The sequence below is a fragment of the Mobula birostris genome, chromosome 21, assembly GCF_030028105.1.
Source record: "Mobula birostris isolate sMobBir1 chromosome 21, sMobBir1.hap1, whole genome shotgun sequence".
NCBI lineage: Eukaryota > Metazoa > Chordata > Chondrichthyes > Myliobatiformes > Myliobatidae > Mobula > Mobula birostris.
In genome coordinates, this window is record NC_092390.1 from 1,908,035 (window position 1) to 1,920,552 (window position 12,518).

Genomic DNA, 12,518 nt, shown 5'->3' on the forward strand with positions numbered 1-12,518 from the left:
CATTAGGACCTTTGGCATCTATTGATGCTGTTTGACCCACTGAGTTCTTCCAGCAATTTACTCACTGTTCCAGATTTCAACATCTAGTCTCCTTTGCCTCCATCACTGTGGTTATTGAAGTATTATGGACCTTACAGCAAACATCAAAACCAAAAATATTCTACCAATTTATTCCACTGCACATCACCTCACACCTCCTTCCCTATGATTAGGGTCCACAATGAAAACCTGGCAAATGTAGGACAATTTCAGTACCTTCAGAGCCATTTCTCAGCAAAAGATAACATGGATGGTAAAAATCATCACCATTTATATAAAATACCCATTAACCATCATTTGAACAAATAAAGAAAAAAAGTCTTGTCATGGGAAAAGTAGTGACAATAACATGCTTTCTGAGAAAGGAAGGAGTATTTGTTAAAGATTCACTTCATTCCAATCAATCACAGTACACTCGCTCACCTGATCTTCATCATAATTGGGATCTCGGACATCCACTTCTTCCAGATCATACACCTCACCAGGTGTCCCCCAGACACCTTTGCCCCCTGCACCACCTACCAATGGAATTGTACAATTTAAAGAAAGAATATTTATGCATATTTATTAAAACTACATAACAAGCTTCTTCAAAGAGTGGCTGGGAAGGGGAAGGGGCAAACAATGAAGAGTGATATAACATCTCTGGTTTCAAAATACGATACAGTTTTTAAAAAAAATTCTATTAAAAAATTCTGATCCAAGAGACTACCGAATCAAATTGAAGTTACAGTGAATATCTGTGGCTGCCAGCTAACCTGAACATACTATCCTGAACCAATGTGCTTAACTGACAAAAATGAGAAAATTACTATTTTTTATTCCATATTGTTTTTTTAAAAATGTAAAACATGCATATTTAGACAAATGTGACATCACCCTCAAGTGTCAGTGAACAGAGCTGACCTTCAATTTGCATGAAATCACGACCAACATGATTCCTTTCACAGTACACAGCTATGTATGTATGTATTTAGGCAGAGTTGGCCCTTCAAGCTGCACCGCCCAATAATCCCGATTTAATTCTGGCCAAATCACAGGACAACTTACGATGACTAATTAACCAATGAACCAGTACATCTTTGGAATATGTGAGGAAACCGGAGCACATGGTCTCCCACGTGGTCACGTGGAGAATGTACACACTCCTTACAGGCAAAAACTGGAATTGAACACATTGTTGGTACTGTAAAGCATTGTGCAAACCACTACACTACCATTCTACCCAAATATCATTGTTTGGTAATGCACTGCAAATCACTTTTATCAGCTTGTTACCTTCAATATTTTATGGACACTGACAGTAAGAATGTACATTTTTTAAAGGCACAATTGCCCAATTAATTTTTCACCATAATAAAAGTTAAGACGCACTACCTGCTCAACAACAAATTCTATAATGCATTAATTCACCTTCTATTTCAAACTTTTATTTTGTCTAGTGAACTGTCAGTACAAAATTATACCAACCATAATCTTAACAAAATACACACAATCCACAAAGTTCAGAATGGGTTTCAAATACTCCTTGGTTAATGAATTTATTAAGCAGTAGACTACAAAGCTGACAAATGAAACCTAGAAAAGGACTGAATAGTTTGAAAAACATTCTGGGGATAAAATTAAGATTAGCACTGTTTAGTCAACAGTAAATAACTAATATTACACTACAGATAACCGTAGTCAAGGTGGCAGCGCTAATAGTAATCCCTGCCACATTTGAACAATGACATCAGTTCTAGCCAGCTATTTTGTAACAGGCCAAAGAAAGCCACTGATCACAGCATTTAATCTGCTAGGAATTCCTCCAAGTTGAAATAAAGCTAATCTGTCAAAATAATTTGTAATTCATTATAGTTTTGAATCCTTAAACAATAAAGGTCACATATTCCCGTGCTTTACTTCCACTGTCACATATTAACCCTCTCTCCCTTTACCATTTCACTCTTTATCAACTTTCTTAACTTTCTTTTGTTTCTATTCCCCACACTTTGGATTTCAAAACCCCTTTGTGGTAATATTCCCCCTAGATATTTCACAAACACAATTACTGTGTGATTTCCTACTAAGGAGTTCAAATAGTGCACTGCCATCCTCATCAGCATCATTACGTCCCATTTCATATGATGTGGGCGATCATGGTCTTTCCATGACCAGGACTGTTCTTGCCAAAGTTTTCTAGAGAACTGGTTTGTCACTGCCTTCTTTTGGGCAGTGTCTTTACAAGAGGGGTGACCCCACCCATTATCAGCACCCTTCAGACACTGGCATCAGTAGTCGCATAACCAACACTTATGATAGCATGAGCTGCTCATACGACCATCCACCACCTGCTCTCACGGCTTCACATGACCCTGGTCCAGGGGAATGCAAGTGCTACACCTTGCCCAAAGGCAATCTAGTGGAGGCACGCCATACCTAGATTAAACACAAAATACAAACTGCGGCAGTGCCAATTTACTTAAACATTTAAAGACACCCTGAGCAAGGTCAGCACTTGTTGTCGCCATTACTTTAGAAAATTGATTGCACCATTGATAGTGAATAGGGATTTTCATCAGGTGGCAAGTTGAAGAGAGCAATGGTAGGTGACATTCAATTCTCTGTGAGCTGATGGGTAAACTAATGAAACTGTGTCATACATAATCATAACCCGTAGGGAATATTGGGGAACAAGGGACCTTGCTATACAGTCCAAGGATCCCTGTAGGCTTCAGGGTAGTAGCACTGGTTATAAAATAAGTGATTAAAGGTAGCATTTGGGATGCTTACCTTCGTTAGCCAGGAGAGAGAAAGTAAGAGCGAGGTTATGATATGACTACACTGAATATTGTGTGTAGCACTAGTCACCACACTATAGGAAGGATGTGGTTGCACTGGGAAAGGTACAAAAGGATATTGACCAGGACGTTGCCTAGCTGCAGCACTTCAGAATCGAAGAGAGAGCTGTTCCCTGGAGGCTTACTGTCGCTGGAGCGGAGAAGGGCAAGGAGGAAGTTCGTAGCTGTTTCTCACTAGCCACTCTAGCAGAGATTGCTAATGTAGAAGCAGCAGTCTCAGAGGGAACCTGAGAAGAGTTACGCCCCCTCTACCACCCCCCACCTCAGTGGTGGCTTTAGAGGTAGAGACTTTCACTTAAGTAAAAGGTACCTAGATAAGCCTTTGACCCAGGGGTATTGAAGTCTGTGGTGCAAATGGAACGAATATTTGATCACCATGAATGATCAAATGTGACTTTTTTGTGCTATGGTTGTTACAGAAATGCTTTCTCCCTTATGCAAATATTGCACACAAAAAATATTTCTGAAGACACTGTCTCATGCTATGAATGAATTACAATATTTAATTTATGAACTTTTCTTTGGTTATTTATATGTTATCTGCGTTATTGTACTTTACACCCTGGTTTAGAGAAATGTCTTCTTTGACAGTATACATGTATATAGTTAAATGACAAAAAACTTGATGAGATTTGCATTTTGATTCAGATACACCATCCTTAAGAAGCTGACACTAATCTAAACATTGAGGAAACATGCCTGGCTCTAGAATTGTCACTCCACTACTTCAATCTTGTAAATAGTAAATAGCAAAGAAATAGAATACAACATTACAGAGTTTATATTTACAGTGTATAAAAAGTGCACAAGACATTTACCAATTTAATAGGGTATAATCCATCCACTAAGATATTTGCCCTCAACATGCTTTAAACACAAGTCACCAAGACAACAGTTAATGGTATCTTTCAAAAAGCTGGCAGTAATGATATTTTCAAGATCGTAACTTCAAAATAAGTCACCTGTACACATTATTCAGTGATATTAGTTTTGAAGTATAATAAACAAATCACAAAGACTGCAGACTTCAAGATATCATGGTATCAAAAAAACACCAATGGGCTTAATAAAATGTTAAGTTCCCGAAAGTAATTGTTCCTAGGAAATATATTGCAAGACTTTACCAGTTTTCTTCCCAAAGCGCCTCCTCAAAATATTCACTATAGAAAGTACATCCATGAAACTTATTAATTAAGGGTTCTAAATTAAAACCTCAAGTACTTGCCTTTCTTAGGCAATCCTCTTCCTTTTCCCATCCGTGATTTTCTGTCCAACATTTTTCCCTTTGGGCTAGTGGGAACAACATTTCGACTACTTTCCCCATTATCACTGACAGAATCGCCTCGGCCAGAATCCCGAGACGAGTTCTTCCTCAAACGTCTCTTGGCTTTGGCTTTGAGCCGAGCTTCATGAATGGATGTCTCTCGTGATATCCAGTTCCCATTGATTTCATTTGGCAGCATAATGGCTTCAGTTTGATCTTCATCTCCAGACAACATCTTACTTGTATTGTTACCAAGTTCTGAAAGAGCAACTTGATATATTAAGTCAACAATGATGTTCAATTAGTAAAGTACAATTGAGAGTGTATTTTTAAGGTGGAAACTAGCAACAGGAACACAATTAACAGCAGAAGATGGCAATTTCACATACAACTGCCAACAATAGTGGTGAATGTCAACATGGGAAAAAAATACACCCTACTTTTACTGGCCTGCATATGCAGATCTCCTGAAAACTAGATCATAGCCAGTATACAGTGTACAAACTAGTCTCTTTATTTTTAAAGAAGAAATTACAAAGCATTTAGAATTGAAAAATGGATAAAAAATATGCAAACTGTTTAAACTGGACAGTATTATTCTTAGATAAAAACTTACCAATGTCTGTGAATGTGCATTACAAATAGTACTTAGAACAATACTAAGTGCTAGATCATAGTTTTGGCCCCCAACAATCTGGAATTGTCATCCTCCCATTCTAAGTAGGAATATGCACCAGTGCTTTATATAATTTGCAGACTTTTACCACACTCAACCTCTCCTCACCCATCAGTCTCAACTTTGAACTCAACTCCAACTAGTTTACTTGCTCTCCTTTGTACAACACCTCTCACATATCTTTCCTGCTAATAATGATACAGTAGCTTAATACTGAAGGCAAGTACTGCAATATATCATCAGCCCTCTGTATTTCACTGTCAGTGGAGCTACTTATCAAAGAAAAATATAATTTGGTTTCCTCCCCCCATTAGTCTGTAAGCACAATCCTTTATTATAAAAACCTGTCTTCTGATAGGCGACTCTTCCATTCCTTCAGGACTTTTCATGATGTTGTCGCTGTCATCAATTTCTTTTCATTTTAAAAGGTACCCTTACATCATCTCCCTGTATGTTTACTGTTAAAAAGAAACTCATCACACAATGTAAATATTAACTATAGATAAACCTTGAAGCAAAACCTGCCACAGCCACTCATCCTTCCCACACCATTGTAATCTATAAACATATTCCAGTCTTGGTGGCACTCCAGAGTGCTTTCAACATTTTACTTTGTTTTTCTAATTAAAACACACACCAACAGCCAATGCTACATGGAAATATAACAAGTACAGTAGATTCCAGCTAATTGGGCCATTGGTTAATTAGGGCAACCACTTATTTGGGACAAATCTTAAAGAACAAAAACAAATCGAGAAAATAGCTGGGATTCCCTTTGCTTATTTGTGACAATATGCCGCTTAACTGGGACAGGAGACTGTTGCCAAACAGAACCTAATTAACATCCATCTCACGCACTTGTGTGGCCATTAGACACTATACCGTACTTAGAGTGAACAGTTTTGAAAATAGCATCACTTGTGTGTTAATGCTCAAAAAGCAGTGATTTTTGTCACTGCCAGTTGGTGCAAAATAATCAGTAAGACAATTCCAAACTATTTTGCTCCTGCAGTTTCAAGCATTTGGGCTTGATTCAGAGATTGAAAGGCTTGCCATATGAGGAGTTTTTGATGGCTCTGGCCTCTCCTCACTGGAATTCAGAAGAATGAGGGGTGACCTCATTGAAAGTCATTGAATGTTGAAAGGTCTCGATAGAGTGTATGTGGAGAGGATGTTTCCTATGGTGAGGTAGTACAAGAACAGAGGATGCAGCCCTTGAGAACAGAGATGAGGACGATTTTCTTTAGCCGGAGAGTGGTAAATCTGTGGAAATCAGGCAGCTGTGGAGGCAGAGGTTGATAGATTATTGATTAGTCATAGCATGAAGGGATACCGGGAGAAAGCAGGAGATTGGAACTGAGAGAGAAAATGGATCAGTCATGATGAAATGGTGGAGCAAACTCAATGTGCCAAATGCCTTAATTCTGCTCCTACATCTAATGATCTTATGCCAGAAATGGCTGAGAGTAAAAATGAAACTATTTCACTACTTCAACAAGTTAGAAACTACAAAGAATTTTAAATATCAACAATCACCTTGAATGTTACAATGGAAATGAAGATTTGGAGGGTGCAATCATTGTACGAAGATAGTCCATTACCTGCACGAGGTGTCTCCACTGATTTTGTTCATTGCATACACTGGATGCATTCCTCTATCGATAAATATTAGGAGTATGTGGTTTTATAGCACTGTAATAATATTGCTGGTGTTCTAATTTGTGCTGTATTTCATTTAAATGCATAATTTGTTACTCACTTTGTCTTTTTATACCTTTTTAACTATTCCCATGAAACTTTGACTAACTGGGGCAGTTGTTTAGTTGGGCAAAGAGTACTGGTCCTGATGCGTCTCAAGTAAGTGTAATCCACTGTATTTCATCTACAATTTGGTTCCAACAGAACATTTATCTGCTCCAGATGCAGTTAAACCAACAATGAATAACATTGAAAGAGATATTTTCAACTAATTTCATGTTAAACCTTTAAAAACATATGAAGTGTTGCTTTTGATATTCCTAATGACAGAAACAATTCTGTATTCTGTTACATTTTAGTTCAAAATTATAAAGGCCATCTTTCTAGTAATACAGAATAAACTGCACAATACTGCTATGACAAAAACCAAGTATATATTCCAACTACATCAATAAAGCTTTGGCAAGTTTTAAACTGGCTAAATGGGATTTGAGCCGGAACAACTAATATAAAATAAACAAATGTGAACACACTTTATCAAAACTATTGAAAAGATAAAACAGCATAACATGTTTGTTTTAGTAATTTCAGAAAATGGTGTTGTAGAGCATTGGTTTAGGGAAGGGAAAGAGCAGAAGCAAAAGGGGAAAAACTAAGGAGCCGGCAAAGACAAGAAAATTAGGTTAAAAATAAAAAGAATGCAATGAATGAAATGGTCAGAGACACCACAGATTTGCTCATGTTTCACAGCTCCATTCAGTTTCTTATTCAAATCAGCAAGGTCAATTAAATTACTGTCGATGAAGATACATGAGCATTAACACAATTTCGCTTCATTTTAAAATAAACTATTTTATATGTATTAAGACTGATGATTTGAATATTCATTTACATACTGATGGAGAAATTACTTCTGAAATTAGGTCTGCTGCCAATCATAAAGACATTGGAACAGTAATTTGGCAAAATTACATTAACCAAGACTCTGAAAGCAACTTATTTGAATGAAAGCTGTTAACAAATGAACAATGAATCACTAATCATGAAGGTTCAGTCACAATACACCCACTTTGTTAATAAATGCCTGTGCTAAAACACAAGCTAATAGTCTTCAATAAAACTCTACATCATGATCTCAGCTTGCAGCTCAATTACAGAATGACCTTCCTATCGCCAGGCGGAGGGGTGGGAGTGGAAAGGACGAATGGATGGCAATAATTGGGTGGATAATGTACAGGAAAACTGACCTCTCAGATCCATTATCTTAAAGTAGGAAAAAATCAGCAATTTTACAAATAAAACTGGTTTAAATGTTTTATGTCACTTATAAATTACTTCAGTAATATTTATAATTATCCCATAAAATACCTATTCTTTAATAAATTAAGCTGAATATTTAATTCCTCTACTTCAATTAAGACTAAAGGTTTATACAAAATTATTTGATCTATCCATTTCCATATTATGATGGAATTGCAGTATCTGCCAAACGGAATCAAGCTGAGATCTTAACTGAACAAGTCAGAATAGTGGTAAATTATGCAGTATGACTCCTATGTAGCAGCCAATCTGAATGTACAAAACACCAAAAACTAGTGAAAAATTGGATATAATTTCAAACCATCAGAGGCAGTGGAAAGAAGCAGTCAATGCCAGAAGTCATTGTCAAGCCCTCCGGAGATGAAGTAGGCTAGCCAATGAAACATTGAGTTTGGAGAGTGCCCAACTGAAAACCCATGTATCAACCCTGTGCCACTCCCAACATCAAGGCAGTCTCAAGCAAGTGCTCATGACTCATTGGCACAAGGTATATTAACATCTCAGCCTGTGTTTTTGATTCTATATGAATATCAGCACTACCAAGTGCTCAATAAAAGACTACTGAAAACTCAGTCAAGTGATCCAACAAGTGGATTCCAGTAAATTGGGCACATCGGGATAAGTACATTTTGCTCTAAGTAAGTGGTTGCCCCAATTAGCTGGTTTCATGCAAATAGTTAAAAAGGCATACCAAAAAAGGCAAGTACCATTTAGCTGAGTAGCAAATTATGTTTTCAAATGAAATACAGAACAAGTTAGAACACTACCAAAATTACTACAGTACTATAAAAATGTGTATTAATTCCTAATACAGTGAATTGGGCCATCAGTTAATCTGAGCAGCCATTTATTTTGAACACAACACCACTTAATTGGGGCAGGAGACTGTTGCCAAATAGTGTCTAACTAGCACTTGCATGGCTGTTAGACACTACACTGTGATTACAGTGATGTTTTTAAATAGCTTCAGTTGTGTGTGTTTGTGTTCAAAAATTAGTGATGTTTGTCACTAACAGTTGGTGAGAAATAAGCAGTAAGACAATTCAGAACTGTTTTGCTCACTGTAGTTTGAAGCATTCAGAAACAGCCAGGAATGAAAATGAAACTATTTCACTACTTCAGCAAGGTAGGAATTACGAAGGTATTGACAATCATCTTGAATGTTATAATGAAAATGAAGATTTGGAGGAGCCAATCATCTAAAGCACTGTTTGAAGGCACTCCATTATCTGCACTGATTTTGATTATTTACAGTCAATTAAAAGAACACGGCAGATGAATTCCTCCAGCGATAACTATTTGGAAATAATAGTTTTGTTGTACTGTAGAGATATTGGTAGCGTTCTAATTTTGTCTGCATTTCATTTAAATACATAAATTGCTTAACTATTGCCATAAAACTGACTAATTGGGGCAGCAATTTAATTGGACGAAGATGTACTAGTCCTGATGTGTCCCTATTAAGCAGAATCCACTGTAGTCATCGATGAAGGAATTCATACAGTGTACACTGCCATGTTCTTCTGATTGACTGTAAATGAACAACATCAGTGCAAACACCTAGTGCAGATAGTGGACTGCCTTCATTCTATGCTTTCGACAATTGCATCCTCCAAATCCCCATTTTCATTGCAACATTCAAGATGGTTGTCAATACCTTCAAGTTCTTCATAGTTCCCAACTTGTCGAAGTAGTGCTGGGTCCATTGTTATTTGTCATCTATATCAATGATCCGGATGATAATGTGGTAAATTGGATCAGCAAGTTTGCTGATGATACAAAGATTGGAGGTGTAGTAGACAGTGAGGAAGGTTTTCAGAGCCTGCAGAGGGACTTGGACCAGCTGGAAAAATGGGCTAAAAAATGGCAGACGGAGTTTAATACAGACAAGTGTGAGGTATTGCACATTGGAAGGACAAACCAATGTAGAACATACAGGGTTAATGGCAAGGCACTGAGGAGTGCAGTGGAACAGAGGGATCTGGGAATACAGATACAAAATTCCCTAAAAGTGGTGTCACAGGTAGATAGGGTCGTAAAGAGAGCTTTTGGTACATTGGCCTTTATTAATCAAAGTATTGAGTATAAGAGCTGGAATGTTATGATGAGGTTGTATAAGGCATTGGTGAGGCCGAATCTGGAGTATTGTGTTCAGTTTTGGTCACCAAATTACAGGAAGGATATAAATAAGGTTGAAAGAGTGCAGAGAAGGCTTACAAGGATGTTGCCGGGACTTGAGAAACTCAGTTATAGAGAAAAGTTGAATAGGTTGGGACTTTATTCCCTGGAGCGTAGAAGAATGAGGGGAGATTCGATAGAGGTATATAAAATTATGATGAGTATAGATAGAGTGAATGCAAGCAGGCTTTTTCCACTGAGGCAAGGGGAGAAAAAAAACCAGAGGACATGGGTTTAGGGTGAGGGGGGAAAAGTTTAAAGAGAACATTAGGGGGGGCTTCTTCACACAGAGAGTGGTGGGAGTATGGAATGAGCTGCCAGACGAGGTGGTAAATGCGGGTTCTTTTTCTAACAGTTAAGAATAAATTGGACAGATAAATGGATGGGAGGTGTATGGAGGGATATGGTCCGTGTGCAGGTCAGTGGGACTAGGCAGAAAATAGTTTGGCACAGCCAAGAAGGGCCAAAAGGCCTGTTTCTGTGCTGTAGTTTCAATGTATCTATAGTGAAATAGTTTCATTTTTCACTCCAGACCATTTTTGGCATCTGCAAGCCTGTGCTTGAAACTGCAGTAAGTATAATCCAGAATAGTCTTGCTGTTTATTTTGTGGCAACTTCAGTAGCAAAATTCACTGCTTTGTGACTATTTTCATTATAAAAGTATTTAATGTCCATTCAATATAAATGTTCACTTAGATTGGGTGATTCATGGCTTACACTTCTGATTAGCAGGAGACCCCATTAATAGAAAACTGAAATGGAAAAGAAATTGAACAATTGATTCATAAAAGCTACACAGTGATTGTCTCCAATTAAGTTACAACACTAGTATTTTAATTTTCTTGCAAACAAGACTTTCACTTAACAATGAGATTTAAGAAAGATGCTTCCTGCTTTAAATAGCAGTCAGGTTTAGACAGGCTTTGAAGCCCTGTTCCTATTCAATCTAATATATGTTGCCATAACTGCACCCTTGAAAGCAAGTCACAGGGATGGTCAGTTTTTATTCAATCATGCTTCCGTTTACCTTACCCATAGTTGAGATAAGTACAAAAGATACTATCTCAAAATTACTTCACAGCTTAGGGAGCAATCCTCCCTCAAGCAACACCAAACACTATCAAAAATTGATTTAGCTATTGCTGTTTGTACATGGTAGTTTTTGCATTCATTTAATAATTAAACACTAAAGTAATAACTTGTTAACATCTTGCTAGCAGACGTAATATAATACTGCTGGATGCAAATGCTGAATATATTTATGGCCCCATAGACAGCAAATGAATAGTCCCCTAGGATATCTAAAATTCCAAGATTATTTGGGGAGAATAATTAAGGTGTTTCTTTTAAAATAAAGCTTAAAATAAAACTGATGGATAAAGTAGACGTGGTAAGAAGCTACTAGCTTATCAATATTTAAATTACTCTCACTAGTTTAACTAAATACGAAAGGTATTGGAAAAGAAACATTATCACAGATAATTAAATGACAAATCTCAGGAATGAAAAAAAAAATTACAATGTGACCACAGCAACTATCAGGAAAGGAAGAAAGTCAAATTATCCAAGTGGTTCAACCGCAACACGTGGTGTTTGCAAGCTGCTGACTTTAAAACTTCCGTAACACGAAGTATTTACTTAGAAGGCAGCAACACGTCAAAACAAAATGTAATGATCAAAAGACGCAATTAGAAAAGGGACTACGGTATAAAGTTTTAAATCGTACACCAAGAGTTTACCTTACTCGTAGTGAACATTATTTCACATCTTATATGTAATATATAACAAAACTCTTGCATGCCAATTACTGTGGCAGTCACCACTGGCACATTCTCACACACAGTACCTGCTGGAGGATTGCTGAATTTTGACTCGGCCTCTGTTGCCATGTTTGTGAAGATATCGGAACCGTCTGGAAGGGCTAGTTTTCTGCCCTGTGCTGCTTCTTCTCTCCCCGTTTCCTCCTACCCCCTTCCCCTCCACCCCCAACGCCTGCAGTCGCTCGAACTTAAATGAAAACAAATCCGTTCCTCTCAAACGAAGCTGTGAGAGCAGGAGGCTTCCACAACTCACTACTGTGACCTTCCTGAATATTTACAACGGGGAGAACACGAAAGGATGCGATGCCACCCTAATTCTTGCTGTAAGAAGCCGTGATTTCATTCACAACAACCTCACTGCAAACTCCTTTTCACCTTAACGCCTTCCAGTCGCTTGTTTATTTTCCTCCCACAACCTCGTGTCACGTGGGTAGCAACAGCATTGTTCATTCGTCACCTTCGCCACGAACTAGACCAATCGCAGTCGGTGACTGGATCGAAGTGGCGCCTTCTCTCACCGCCCCCTCTCCGACCAATCAGCGGCCGTCACCGACAAACAGCGATGACAGCTTGAGGGCGGGAGAGAGGGTGCGGACGGTGGGCGGGGTTTGCTGGCGTTGCTCGCGGCTGCCCCCTGGTCTGGAGGAGTGGCTGACAATGAAGGTGATAGGTCACGTTACCGA

The 12,518-nt window shown here is 38.1% G+C and overlaps 1 protein-coding gene across 2 annotated transcripts in view; it reads right to left on the reverse strand.

Annotated features, from left to right (window-relative positions):
• The window catches only part of pdcd4b (programmed cell death 4b), a 34,608-nt gene extending 22,348 nt beyond the window's left edge, over positions 1 to 12,260 (reverse strand). Inside the window, exons 1-3 of one of the 2 annotated variants that reach the window (XM_072239837.1) lie at positions 11,862 to 12,260; positions 4,105 to 4,413; positions 463 to 557 (exon numbers count right to left, since the gene is read on the reverse strand). In XM_072239837.1, coding sequence (XP_072095938.1) covers positions 463 to 557; positions 4,105 to 4,413; positions 11,862 to 11,904 — 447 coding nt within the window. In that variant the 5' untranslated portion in view covers positions 11,905 to 12,260. The remainder of the gene's footprint in view (positions 1 to 462; positions 558 to 4,104; positions 4,414 to 11,861) is intronic. The other variant, XM_072239838.1, reaches the window with a different exon arrangement.
• Positions 12,261 to 12,518: the final 258 nt, after the last annotated feature.